This window comes from Carassius gibelio, chromosome A19 (genome assembly GCF_023724105.1).
Source record: "Carassius gibelio isolate Cgi1373 ecotype wild population from Czech Republic chromosome A19, carGib1.2-hapl.c, whole genome shotgun sequence".
In the NCBI taxonomy this organism is placed as follows: domain Eukaryota; kingdom Metazoa; phylum Chordata; class Actinopteri; order Cypriniformes; family Cyprinidae; genus Carassius; species Carassius gibelio.
Genome location: NC_068389.1, coordinates 8,176,321 through 8,190,235, shown reverse-complemented (window position 1 = coordinate 8,190,235; position 13,915 = coordinate 8,176,321). Strand labels below are relative to the sequence as shown.

The 13,915-nt window shown below is 39.1% G+C and overlaps 2 protein-coding genes across 2 annotated transcripts; both read left to right on the top strand.

The window, feature by feature from the left end:
* Nucleotides 1-3,505: 3,505 nt before the first annotated feature.
* On the top strand, nucleotides 3,506-5,261 carry LOC127935581 (uncharacterized). Its single transcript, XM_052533583.1, has one exon. It carries the CDS (start codon nucleotides 3,563-3,565, stop codon nucleotides 4,424-4,426), a length of 864 nt encoding a protein of 287 aa, XP_052389543.1. The 5' UTR covers nucleotides 3,506-3,562; the 3' UTR covers nucleotides 4,427-5,261.
* A 6,408-nt stretch (nucleotides 5,262-11,669) lies between these two features.
* Nucleotides 11,670-13,710, top strand: LOC127935578 (perforin-1-like). The gene is made up of 2 exons (XM_052533580.1): nucleotides 11,670-12,209; nucleotides 12,348-13,710. Exons 1-2 carry the CDS (start codon nucleotides 11,695-11,697, stop codon nucleotides 13,552-13,554), a joined length of 1,722 nt encoding a protein of 573 aa, XP_052389540.1. The 5' UTR covers nucleotides 11,670-11,694; the 3' UTR covers nucleotides 13,555-13,710.
* Nucleotides 13,711-13,915: the final 205 nt, after the last annotated feature.

Sequence of the window (13,915 nt, the reverse complement as noted above, 5' to 3'; positions counted from 1 at the left end):
CCTGCTTTGCTCCGCGCCCAGCGCCCATCCATCACATTCGAGTATTGTTTTTTTTTTATTGTTTTTTTTTAATTTAGCACATATTACACAAACAATGCAATCACAAAAAAAAAAAAAATACATCAAAAAGAGTACTAAGGCCCATATAGATTGGAACTCTTGCAGTCTTGAATGCTGTTTACTTGTAATCTTAAAAATGAGGGTCATCAGCAATCTAATATTGGGGGTCGCGGTCTGAAACTTTTGGGAACCCCTGAGCTAGAGCATGCTCAAAGAGTGCAAAAAAGCTATGCCAAAGCGTGGTGGCAAAAAGGTAAGAAAAAGCATAATTTGATGATTTCCTGGGTATTTAAACTAGAGGACTACACAGAGTACCTGAGACAAGAGGACCCGGGAAGTGTACTACCCTCGGTAGATAAAAATAAAATAATAAATATTCAATAATATTCATACATAAATAACAATAAAATAATTTTAAAAGACTTTAGAAAAGATGACAACATTAAAAGCCATACATTTGCAATTTTCACATCCATGTATGAGAATGTGGCAGGGCAGTAAAAGATCAAAAATTTAGCATAACTACGCCACCCTGGGTCTAGCACAAGGACATTTATTAAATAAAATTCTCTTCTTTTTAGGCAAAACAGGTCAGCTCACAATTAATTGTCAGGGGAAGCAGATATACAAACATAATTAATTACAATAAAAGTGTTTTATTACTGTGACGAGTGGTGCAGGGCCGAGAGACGTGGGAACAGGAGCTAGGCCGGTGGAGTGATTGGAAATGAGCGACAACTGCTCGTCCCACCAGTCTCGAGTCCCACGGAGGAGATGGAGGGATATAAAACCCGAGCGACGACAGTGACGGACGATAGAGGACCAGGCCTGGGTTTTATTTTGTATTTGGCTTTTATTTGTGAACATCAGTCGTCCGTGAGGGGCTGACGCGCTGTTTTGTGTTCATTTTGTAACTAAAGTTTCTATTTGATTGTCCGCCGGTTCCCCCCTTCTTCTTCCCATGATCATGGAGTTTTTATCCTTACAATTACATAAAGAGGAAGATAAAAAGAGCAGTCACTGAATGCAACAGTTCACATGCTCAATTACACACTTCAGAACAATAACACAATGGGCAACCTGGGTCATCATGGACATCCAAGGATCAAGGCAGAGGAACCGAGGCTTGACAGCAGGATCAAAGGGCACAATCAGCCCACACAGCAAAACACCCTTCACTTCCCTTATGAAAGTGAAAGTGATGTGACATTCAGCCAAGTATGGTGACCCATACTCAGAATTTGTGCTCTGCATTTAACCCATCCGAAGTGCACACACACAGAGCAGTGAACACACACACACACGCACACACGCACACACACACGCACACACGCACGCACACACGCACACACGCACACACACACGCACACACGCACACACGCACACACGCACACAAGCACGCACACACGCACACACGCACGCACACACGCACACACGCACACACACACACCCGGAGCAGTGGCCAGCCATTTATGCTGCGGCGCCTGGGGAGCAGTTGGGGGTTCGATGCCTTGCTCAAGGGCACCTAAGTCATGGTATTGAAGGTGGAGAGAGAACTGTACATGCACTCCCCCTACCCACAATTCCTACTCGAACTCACAACCTTTTCGATTGGGAGTCTGACTGTCTAACCATTAGGCCACGACTTCCCCTAGTTATATTATGAAGACATTTACAGAGGGATTTGTAAATATATTATTCCTAGCCTGATTTATATAACATTTTATTACAAAAAAAACATGGCGAAAATCTTTTTTTTTTTAAGGCTATTAATAGTATATTCTGATTTACAGGATAACAAAAGTACATATCCATAAATCCCTCTGTAATTTTTTCCCCATCTAATATGTGAGCACAATGAAAAAATAATTTTTAATCTGGATTTATCCAGATTGCTTTCATAAGTATTTCCCTGAAGGAGATGCTCCCGACCAATATGACTGGATAAGGTCACCATTTAATGTAACCACGGCAAATCATCTGGCGTCATATATGGAAGATGCAGTGATAGAACCTTCAACCGATCGAACCCTGAGGACGGCATTTGATGGCAAGACGCTGGATGAGTTCTGGGTTTCTGTCGCGCTGGAATATCCACAGTTGTCGAAAGCCGCGTTGGATGTCCTCATACAATTTGGCTCAACGTATTTTTGTGAAAAGACATTCTCCGCGCTGACTTACATTAAGAATAGACACAGGTCACGGCTTATGAAAAAGAAGTTTATTCAAGTGTGCTTTTAGTATACTTCTTTTAAACTAAGTTTAATTTAGTTTACTTTTTTTATCTCAGAAATTGGCTGTATGTACTCCTCATGAATATACTTAAAATGACATTTAAGTATACTTGACTTCTACTTATAAAAAGTCTAAATATTGGAGCTATTCCTAGAATCAGCATTTTTGTATGGTAGAGAGTGCTCGTACATATCTTATGCACAGAATTTCTAAAAAACACAAGTGAGAAGAAAAATAAGAAACAAAAGATACTAGCACATGCAACACGATCTTCTGACATGAAACAGCATCAAAACTGTAACGTTATGGAATAAAATGTCAACCGATGAAGAGGTTACAGAGGTGCTGCTGAGGTGGTATGGAATCCCAGGTTTCTTTGGCAGTGGCCTTCAGCTCATCTGCATTTTTTAGTCTCTTGTTTTTATCATTTTCCTCTTGACAGTACCCCATAGATTTTTTACGGGGTTCAGGTCTGGTGAGTTTGCTGGCCAATCAAGCACACCAACACCATGGTCATTTAACCAACTTTTGGTGCTTTAGGCAGTGTGGGCAGGTGCCAAATCCTGCTGGGAAATGAAATCAGCATCTTCCAAAAGATGGTCAGCAGAAGGAATCATGAAGTGCTCCAAAATTTCTTGGTGAACGGGTGCAGTGACTTTGGTTTTCAAAAAACACAATGGAGCAGCACCAGCAGATGACATTGCATCCCAAATCATCACAGACTGTGGAAACTTAACACTGGACTTCAAGCTATGAGCTTCTTCACCCTTCCTCCATACATTGGTTTCAAAATAAAATACAAAACTTGCTCTCATCTGAAAAGAGGACTTTGGACCACTGGGCAACATTCCAGTTCTTCTTATCCTTAGCCCAGGTAAAATGCCTCTGACATTACCTGTGGTTCAGGAGTGGCTTAACAAGAGGAATATGACAACTATAGCCAAATTACTTGACACTTCTGTGTGTGGTGGCTCTTGATGCCTTGAATCCAGCCTCAGTCCATTCCTTGTGAAGTTCACTCAAATTCTTGAATCGATTTTGCTTAACAATCCTCATAAGGCTGTCGTTCTCTTGGTTTGGTTGTGCATCTTTTTCTTCCACACTTTTTCCTTCCACTCAACTTACTATTAACATGCTTTAATACAACACTCTGTGAACAGCCAGCTTCTCTGGCAATGAATGTTTGTGGCTTACCCTTCTTGTGAACAGTTTTCCACAAGTTCATCAAACAACCGCAGTAAGAATATTTCATCAAGCACGGTGAGTAATGGCTTCTCCTACAATTGTTATTTGCACCTCTTGCCACATGTACAGTTTATCTATCTCTGTCGCTGATGAGGGATTCACATGTGATAAATGCAGGGAAACAGTTAGGCTGACAGAGAAGATTTCAGAATTAGAGACACGCATCCAAACTTTAATTGAGGACAGTAAGAACGTTAGGGCTCTAGATACGGCTTTAGATCCGTCTAGCTCAGGGACTCCTGTACATTGTCCGGTTCCAGCAGAGCCCCTGCAGCAGGGCAACTGGGTGACGGTGAGGCAGCGTAGTCGTGGGTCAAAACACCGCTCTTCTGTTCCGATCAAAACATTAAACAGGTTCTCCCCACTCAGTGATGCACCCACTGAGAAACCTGATGAAAGTGCTCTAGTTATTGGCGATTCTATTGTACGGAACGTGAATATAGAGACACCAGCCACCATAGTCAAATGTTTACCGGGAGCCAGAGCGCCTGACATCTTGGCAAATTTAAAAGTGCTGGCTAATGCTAAACGTAAATACAGTAAGATTGTTATTCATGCCGGCGCTAATGATGTTCGACTTCGCCAGTCGGAGATCACTAAAAATAACTTTAAAGAGGTGTGTGAACTTGCAAGCACGATGTCAGACACTGTAATATGCTCTGGTCCCCTCCCTGCTTACCGTGGTGACGAGATGCATAGCAGATTGTCATCACTCAATGGCTGGATGTCTAAGTGGTGCCCACAGAATAACATAGGTTATATAGACAATTGGACGAGCTTTTGGGGCAGACCTGACCTGTTTAAAAGAGATGGTCTTCATCCCTCCTGGGGTGGCGCCACTCTTCTGTCTAGAAATATGGCAAATAGTCTTAGTGTTTATACTTGACTAACTGGGGCCCAGGTCAGGAAGCAGACAGACTGGCTAAACCGACCGTCTGCTAGCTGCCTCCCGTCACAGAGGTCAGTTAATTCTCAGCACATAGAGACTCTTTCACCTAGATATCACACTATAGAGACTGTGTCTGTTCCACGAACTAGAAAATACAAAAAACGTCCAAACCAAGTTAAGGTTAACAATTTAATTGAGGTTCAACAAATAAAAAACAAATGCAATATGGATAAACAAATGATAAAGATTGGCTTATTGAATATCAGATCCATTTCTACGAAAACACTTTTTGTAAATAATATGATAACTGATCATAATATAGATGTGCTCTGCTTGACAGAAACCTGGCTAAAACCTGATGATTACATTATTTTAAATGAGTCCACCCCCCAAGATTATTGTTATAAACACGAGCCGCGTCTAAAAGGCAAAGGGGGATGAGTTGCTTCAATTTATAATAACGTTTTCAGGATTTCTCAGAGGGCAGGCTTCAAGTATAACTCGTTTGAAGTAATGGTGCTTCATATAACATTATCCAGAGAAACCAATGTTAATGATAAATCCCCTGTTATGTTTGTACTGGCTACTGTATACAGGCCACCAGGGCACCATACAGACTTTATTAAAGAGTTTGGTGATTTTACTTCTGAGTTAGTTCTGGCTGCAGATAAAGTCTTAATAGTTGGTGATTTTAATATCCATGTCGATAATGAAAAAGATGCATTGGGATCAGCATTTATAGACATTCTGAACTCTATTGGTGTTAGACAACACGTTTCAGGACCTACTCATTGTCGAAATCATACTCTAGATTTAACACTGTCACATGGAATTGATGTTGATAGTGTTGAAATTATTCAGCCAAGTGATGATATCTCAGATCATTATTTAGTTCTGTGTAAACTTCATATAGCCAAAATTGTAAATTCTACTTCTTGTTACAAGTATCGAAGAACCATCACTTCTACCACAAAAGACTGCTTTTTAAGTTATCTTCCTGATGTATCCGAATTCCTTAGCATATCCAAAACCTCAGAACAACTTGATGATGTAACAGAAACTATGGACTCTCTCTTTTCTAGCACTTTAAATACAGTTGCTCCTTTACGCTTAAGGAAGGTTAAGGAAAACAGTTTGACACCATGGTATAATGAGCATACTCGCACCCTAAAGAGAGCAGCCCGAAAAATGGAGCGCAGCTGGAGGAAAACAAAACTAGAGGTATTTCATATTGCTTGGCGGGAAAGTAGCATATCCTACAGAAAAGCATTAAAAACTGCTAGATCTGATTACTTTTCTTCTCTTTTAGAAGAAAACAAACATAACCCCAGGTATTTATTCAATACAGTGGCTAAATTAACGAAAAATAAAGCCTCAACAAGTGTTGACATTTCCCAACACCACAGCAGTAATGACTTTCTGAACTACTTTACTTCTAAAATCGATACTATTAGAGATAAAATTGCAACCATTCAGCCGTCAGCTACAGTTTCGCATCAGACAGTGCACTATAGACCCCCTGAGGAACAGTTCCACTCATTCTCTACTATAGGAGAGGAAGAATTGTATAAACTTGTTAAATCATCTAAACTTACAACATGTATGTTAGACCCTATACCATCTAAGCTCTTAAAAGAGGTGCTTCCAGAAGTCATAGGTCCTCTTCTGAATATTATTAATTCCTCATTGTCATTAGGATATGTCCCCAAAACCTTCAAACTGGCTGTTATTAAGCCTCTCATAAAAAAGCCACAACTTGACCCCAGAGAACTAGTTAATTATAGACCAATCTCGAATCTCCCTTTTCTGTCCAAGATACTAGAAAAGGTGGTATCCTCACAATTATATTCCTTCTTAGAGAAAAATGGTATATGTGAGGATTTCCAGTCAGGATTTAGACCGTATCATAGTACTGAAACTGCTCTCCTTAGAGTTACAAATGATCTGCTCTTATCATCTGATCGTTGTTGTATCTCTCTATTAGTTTTATTGGATCTTAGTGCTGCGTTTGACACAATTGACCACAACATTCTTTTGCATAGACTTGAACACTTTGTTGGCATCAGTGGAAGTGCATTAGCATGGTTTAAATCGTACTTATATGGCCGCCATCAGTTCGTAGCAGTGAATGAAGATGTATCATATCGATCACAAGTGCAGTATGGAGTACCTCAAGGCTCAGTTCTAGGGCCGCTACTCTTCACGCTTTATATGTTACCCTTGGGAGATATCATCAGGAAACATGGTGTTAGCTTTCACTGTTATGCTGATGATACGCAGCTCTATATTTCCTCGCAGCCCGGTGAAACACACCAATTTGAAAAACTAATGGAATGCATAGCTGATATAAAAAATTGGATGACGAGTAATTCCTTACTGCTAAATTCAGAAAAAACAGAGGTGTTAATCATAGGGCCTAAAAACTCTACTTGTAATAACCTAGAACACTGTCTAAGACTTGATGGTTGCTCTGTCAATTCCTCGTCATCAGTTAGGAACCTAGGTGTGCTACTTGATCGCAATCTTTCCTTAGAAAGCCACGTTTCTAGCATTTGTAAAACTGCATTTTTCCATCTCAAAAATATATCTAAATTACGGCCTATGCTCTCAATGTCAAATGCAGAAATGTTAATCCATGCATTTATGACTTCAAGGTTAGACTATTGTAATGCTTTATTGGGTGGTTGTTCTGCACGCTTGGTAAACAAACTACAGCTAGTCCAAAATGCAGCAGCAAGAGTTCTTACTAGAACCAGGAAGTATGACCATATTAGCCCGGTCCTGTCCACACTGCACTGGCTCCCTATCAAACATCGTATAGATTTTAAAATATTGCTTATTACTTATAAAGCCCTGAATGGTTTAGCACCTCAGTATTTGAATGAGCTCCTTTTACATTATACTCCTCTACGTCCGCTACGTTCTCAAAACTCAGGCAATTTGATAATACCTAGAATATCAAAATCAACTGCGGGCGGCAGATCCTTTTCCTATTTGGCGCCTAAACTCTGGAATAACCTACCTAACATTGTTCGGGAGGCAGACACACTCTTGCAGTTTAAATCTAGATTAAAGACCCATCTCTTTAACCTGGCATACACATAACATACTAATATGCTTTTAATATCCAAATCCGTTAAAGGATTTTTAGGCTGCATTAATTAGGTAAACTGGAACCGGAACACTTCACATAACACCGTACTTTCTACATCATTAGAAGAATGGCATCTACGCTAATATTTGTCTGTTTCTCTCTTGTTCCGAGGTCACCGTGGCCACCAGATCCAGTCTGTGTCCAGATCAGAGGGTCACTGCAGTCACCCGGATCCAGTACGTATCCAGACCAGATGGTGGATCAGCACCTAGAAAGGACCTCTACTGCCCTGAAAGACAGCGGAGACCAGGACAACTAGAGCCCCAGATACAGATCCCCTGTAAAGACCTTGTCTCAGAGGAGCACCAGGACAAGACCACAGGAAACAGATGATTCTTCTGCACAATCTGACTTTGCTGCAGCCTGGAATTGAACTACTGGTTTCGTCTGGTCAGAGGAGAACTGGCCCCCCAACTGAGCCTGGTTTCTCCCAAGGTTTTTTTCTCCATTCTGTCACCGATGGAGTTTCGGTTCCTTGCCGCTGTCGCCTCTGGCTTGCTTAGTTGGGGTCACTTCATCTACAGCGATATCATTGACTTGATTGCAAATTAAAACAGACACTATTTCAACTGAACAGAGATTACATAACTGAATTCAATGATGAACTGCCTTTAACTATCATTTTGCATTATTGAGACACTGTTTTCCAAATGAATGTTGTTCAGTGCTTTGGCGCAATGTATTTTGTTTAAAGCACTATATAAATAAAGGTGATTGATTGATTGACTGAAGTGTGTCAATGATTGTCTTCTGGACAACTGTCAGATCAGTCTTTCCCATGATTGTGTAGCCTAGTGAACCAAACTGAGAGACCATTTTGAAGGCTCAGGAAACCTTTGGAGGTGTTTTGGAGGATTCCAAATAGTTGACTAGCAACTTTTTTGCTGCTGTGATTAGCTAACAGTAAACATCTTTGTTGTATTGACAAGGTGAGGTCCCAAAAGTCATTCATAAAAAAATATAGTGGAGTCACAAAAATCTCAGTACCCAACAAAAAAGAGAGAGGGGCACTCCCAAAAAAACATTCCCAATAACTGATCTGAAAATAAAACTTGCACATCCTCATTAAGATCCTTAGCCCAAACAGTTGTAATAGATAAAGGCTTGTATGAATGCTCAAGAAGAAAGAGATAGATGACTGAAGCAGAGGAGTTAGATTCTACGGAAGAAAGGATTAGATTGCACAGATTGTGGATAGGCAATTGAGAGTTCCAAGACAGACCATATGCCGTTGTCAAACTTCACGTATGAGACAGTCACATATAACTCCCCAGAAAGGGAGTCTGTGAATTCCAGAAGAGGAGTTAAGGACGCATGCATTGAATCAAGGATGTCCATATCATGCCATGCTGGGATCAGGTGCCTGTTGTTTTTGTCAGAAGGTATAACTTCAGTGATGGCCTTTTGTTGCTCAAGAACCCTTGCCACCATCTTACCATCTTGCCACTAATCACCATAATGCTGACTTTAAACATACTTTACCAACTTTAACAACACATACCATATGAAAGAAATTAAGCCAAACTTAAATTTAAAATGGATATTATTTTTTGGAGTTGTTTAGGTGAATTCTGGTGAGATATCATTTATTTCCATTGTTGTTGAGTGGCTGTGGGTCAGTTGCTGTTTTTGTGCTATCTGCTCATCTCCTTTTTTTCCTGTTTCTTTTGGTGCTTGTTAAACAAAAGGGAAAAAATAAGAAAGGTAATCAGTAAGGTAAGAAGGGAAAGCAAGTGGGGAAAATTAACCAATAATCATATTACTTAAGAAGGGTAGAGTTAAGACAATAGGCTGTAAAGCATGTGGCCTCCATGAGCTATGCATTCACACAAAACAAGATGACATGAGAACATGCAGCGAATAAGAACCCTCACAAGCCATGTGTTCACAAAAAAACAGGGCAACAAGAAACATGCAGTCAGTCAGTGTAAACCACACAAGTCTTTGCTGGACAGAACATGAACACACAAGATTGCCTGACAAATGAAAAATGTATTCAATAAAACCATGAGACAAGTATGCAGTGAGGGAAAGAACACTCAACCTGTGAACTCACAATGAAAGACAAAACATGGAGATTAATGTCCAAACCTTAACACTGAACTAAAAAGTAATGCCGGGATTCAAAAGCCATGCTCCACACTGTATAATATCTGAGCGAATCAAACAATTTAAGGTTCAATCAGAATAGCATTGAAATGATACAATATGCCAAATTCTACAAGGAGGCCTAACAACATGGATGACTGGAAACCTTTCCCAGATCCTGGCGCCAACCAGAATGAAGCAAATCTAACTAACAACTTTGAACAACTTGCAGCATTAAAACAAAATAACAATTACTGATAATTCCAACAGTAGAGCCGGAATGTAGAATAGGCTCACAGAAACACAGACACTGAAAAGAAATTATTAAAGTAGTATATATTAGTACTCAATAAGCATGCTTATACACACACATACATACATGTAAAAAAATGTGTTGCACATATAGTTTTTGAAATAAATGATAATTGACAAAAAATAATTGCAAGTCTTCTATTTTTAAGAGTTTACATGTATTTTTGGGGTTTTTACTGTAATCATAATCTGGCATAATTATAAAAACTTATTTGTCTGTATGAACAAAATGGCAAACTTTAAGCTAATGTGATTTTGAATGTTTTAACAGTGATAATATGCTAGCATGAATCAATTAAGTTAATCTGATGACAGCACTCACTTCACAGACAGTGTGTAGCCAAAGCTAACTCTTTTAGCTGCCATACATGCTAAGCTAAGCCCTTTACCTCAACAGCTAGCTGTCAGAATCTAACTGACACTTAGATAGGTGTGCATGTAAAGTGTAACTTTCAAACCACTCCTATCTCTCTCTTTCTCTCTCTCACTCTTGGTTTCACTTCCTGTTTGTGTTAACACCTGTTTAAACTCAGGTTTGCCCCTGATACAAGGCAGCAAAGGATACATCTATGCTGCCTTCATAATTAGATCAGAAGAATGTTCCTCTGGACACATAAAGTAATGTGTGTGTGTGTGTGTGTGTGTTCATTTATTTATTTTATTAAGTTATAATTTTCTTTGTGACAGAATTAATACTGAAACTGTTCCGGCTATTATATATATATATATATATATATATATATATATATATATATATATATATATATATATATATATATATATATATATATAATAGCAGCTTTAAATGTAATATCATCTATATCAGGCAAGCTGAGCCTGAAGTCAACAACCTTGTGCAACCAGGTAACTTCCTCATCACTGGAGAAATCGAGCAATGTCAGGAGTGCTGCTCTTTACACTGAAGTAACAAACTGGACAATGTTTGAACTTTCATTCCTGCCTGCTGCAACCTTCTCAGGATTGTAAGATACCCAGCTGCTTGTGCAATATTGTCAAACCTTCAGGACCCCAGTTTTCACTGATGGTGGTCAGCAAAATGTTGGCCTAAAAAGATTTATTGTGGACAAGGGACAAGACTCTTTGTTACTGCCAGTAGTTTCATTTAATGTTTTCAAGCAATCTCAGTCAGTGGTACTTTCAAAGATAAAAATGTTAATCATTTATTTAATGCTTATGTAAAAGAATAGTAAATTCACAGATACTTTGTATCTACCCCCATTCACGTGTACCTTTCAAACTGAAACCAGAGTATCTTTTTATAAATGCTAGAATCTTCCACTCTTTAGTATAACGGTTCTGCTGCTCTGTAACAGTATCATGCTTTTGGAGAGCTAACTAAAACATTCAAGGCATGTTCTTCGCTTTTCACAAAACATTATTTATAGAATTGCCCATCTTTGGACCACTCCATGTGTTAAAGATTTGTCATAGCCACGTGATGACATATCATTTGCTCTATAAACCTTTCACACCCACAACCACAGTCATCATATGAAAAGACAGGTTAGAGTAACAACATATTTATACAATATTTTGCTTTTAAAACCTTTTGTTAAATGTTTAGAATAACAATGCTGTAATTTTTTAAGACTTTATTGTTTCAAATCTAGAAAACTTTTTGAATGATGTTAAATTTACACCAATAATGAACTGACAGAAATATTTACTTTTTCTTATCTCACTACAGATCATGGGGAAGTTCCAGATTTATCTAGTTTTCTTGGCATTACGTCTTATGACCATTTCTGGAGAGGATGAATTACGTGCATCAAAAGAGTGTAAGGATGCTCCCTTTGTTCCAGGATACAATCTTGCTGGAGAAGGATTTGATGTTGTGACCATGGAGCGAAAAGGTTCTTATGTGATCAACACAGAAATATGGGATTTGGGGAATGGCACTTGCAAATTACGCAAAAACAGGTACATGAATGGAATTAAACAGAAGCTACCAGTAGCAGTTGTACACTGGAGGACCTTGCCAAAGTGTTCAATGAAAGTCTCCAGTCAGATCTTTGAATCAAGTGAAGCACTGGTCAATGATTCATCGTCAGCACTCTCAGTCAGCTGGAAAGTTGGTATAGACGTCAAGGCTGTTGGAGCTGCAGTTGGAAGCACTCATTCAAGGGAAGCAAAATTTGCAATGACAAAATCAAAAGAAGACAAATACAGTTTCACCAAACATGAAGTTGGGTGCAATTTTTACAGGTGAGAGAGCTGGAGATTCTTTTATTCCTTCATTCATGATGTTAAAAAGATAATGACTATGCAAAGAAATAAAATTATTAATTGCAAACTATTTCTTTTATTACACAAAACTGAAATGTGTTTACTGTCTCTTTACAGTTATCGTGTAGCTGCAAAGCCTCCTCTTCATGAAGAGTTTCTTGAAGCAATCAAATCACTCCCTGCATCCTACGATCCAGACGCCTACCGCAACCTGATCAGCACATATGGCACTCACTATACCACAAGTGTTAAGTTAGGAGGGCAAATGAAAGCCATAACCGCCATCAAATCCTGTCAGGCTGCATTGAGTGGACTTACAGATACTGCGGTGAAGGATTGTTTGGATGTGGAAGCCTCTGGTTCCTACAGTGTAGTAACTGTGAAGGCAGAAGCACATTTTTGTAAAGAAAAAAAGAAGAAGATGGGCACAAATGAAAAGTTCAGCTCCATGTTCAGTGAGCGTCAGACAGAGATTATTGGAGGAAACATCAATGGAGAAGATCTACTTTTTTCTGGTACATCACACCCAGATTCCCTTAAAAAATGGCTTGAGTCTTTGAAGAGTGTCCCTGACATTGTGCATTACTCTCTTAAACCCCTTCATTTCTTACTGAGTAACAAACATCCTGCAAGGAAAGGACTGAAGAAAGCTGTGGAAGAATACATCATTCAAAATGCCCTCATGAAGGTTTGCTCTGAGCCTTGCAAGATTGGCAGGAAGTGCAGTGCAAGAGACCGATGTGCTTGTGTTTGTGAAAGTAGTCAAATTATAACGTCTAACTGTTGTCCACCTGCAAAAGGACTTGCCACCCTGAAAGTCTACAATCTCAGAGCCAAAGGTCTGTATGGAGATAAATTTACACAAACAGATGGCACTGTAACTGTTACATACGACAAACAAACCAAGCGCACTAAGACCATTAATAATAATGATAATCCACGTTGGTCAGAAACATTTGACTTTAGTCCTATTAAGATCAGAATGGCCAATAAACTACAGTTTAAAGTATTTGATGCAGACAATTACTGGAACAGCGATCTCCTTGGTTCATGCTCTTTTGATCTTAGAAATGAGCTTGTGACTGATACTTGTGTTTTTAAATATGGCACCTTCTTTTTTACCTATGAAGTGAAATGTGCACCCAGTCTGCAGGGCCCACAGTGTAATGCTCACAAACCTTCTCCAATGGCTGCCCACCTGGCTGATATTTTCAGCTCAAGAAATGGTGTTCTGGTTAAAGACCTGCCGCGGCTTGAATTAGCTCTCAATAACTCAGACAACTTCGATTTCAAGAGCACTTATGGAAAGCTAATGATGCTGTGACTTGCATCTTGAATCCCTCTTTTATGCCTGAGATGTAGCCATACAGAGTACATTCATCTTTGTAACCTTTGCTTACTTATTTTCCCATTACTGATATTTTAAAAATATTTCCTATTATTCTCTGTGTTTTTGCATCAATAAAGCATTTTAAAGACATCTATGTAGGGCTGTGGATCTTTGGTAGACATTCGAATCATTTTGATTCACCACTCATTCAGTTTCTATTCAATTCAAGAATGATTTTTGCAAACTAAGAACGATTAAATTCAATTCAGTTCACAATTAAATTCGATTTGATTGATTAACGATTCGTTTCTGCATTTTTTTAAGTGCATTCACAGGATTTTAAAAATTCTTGAAA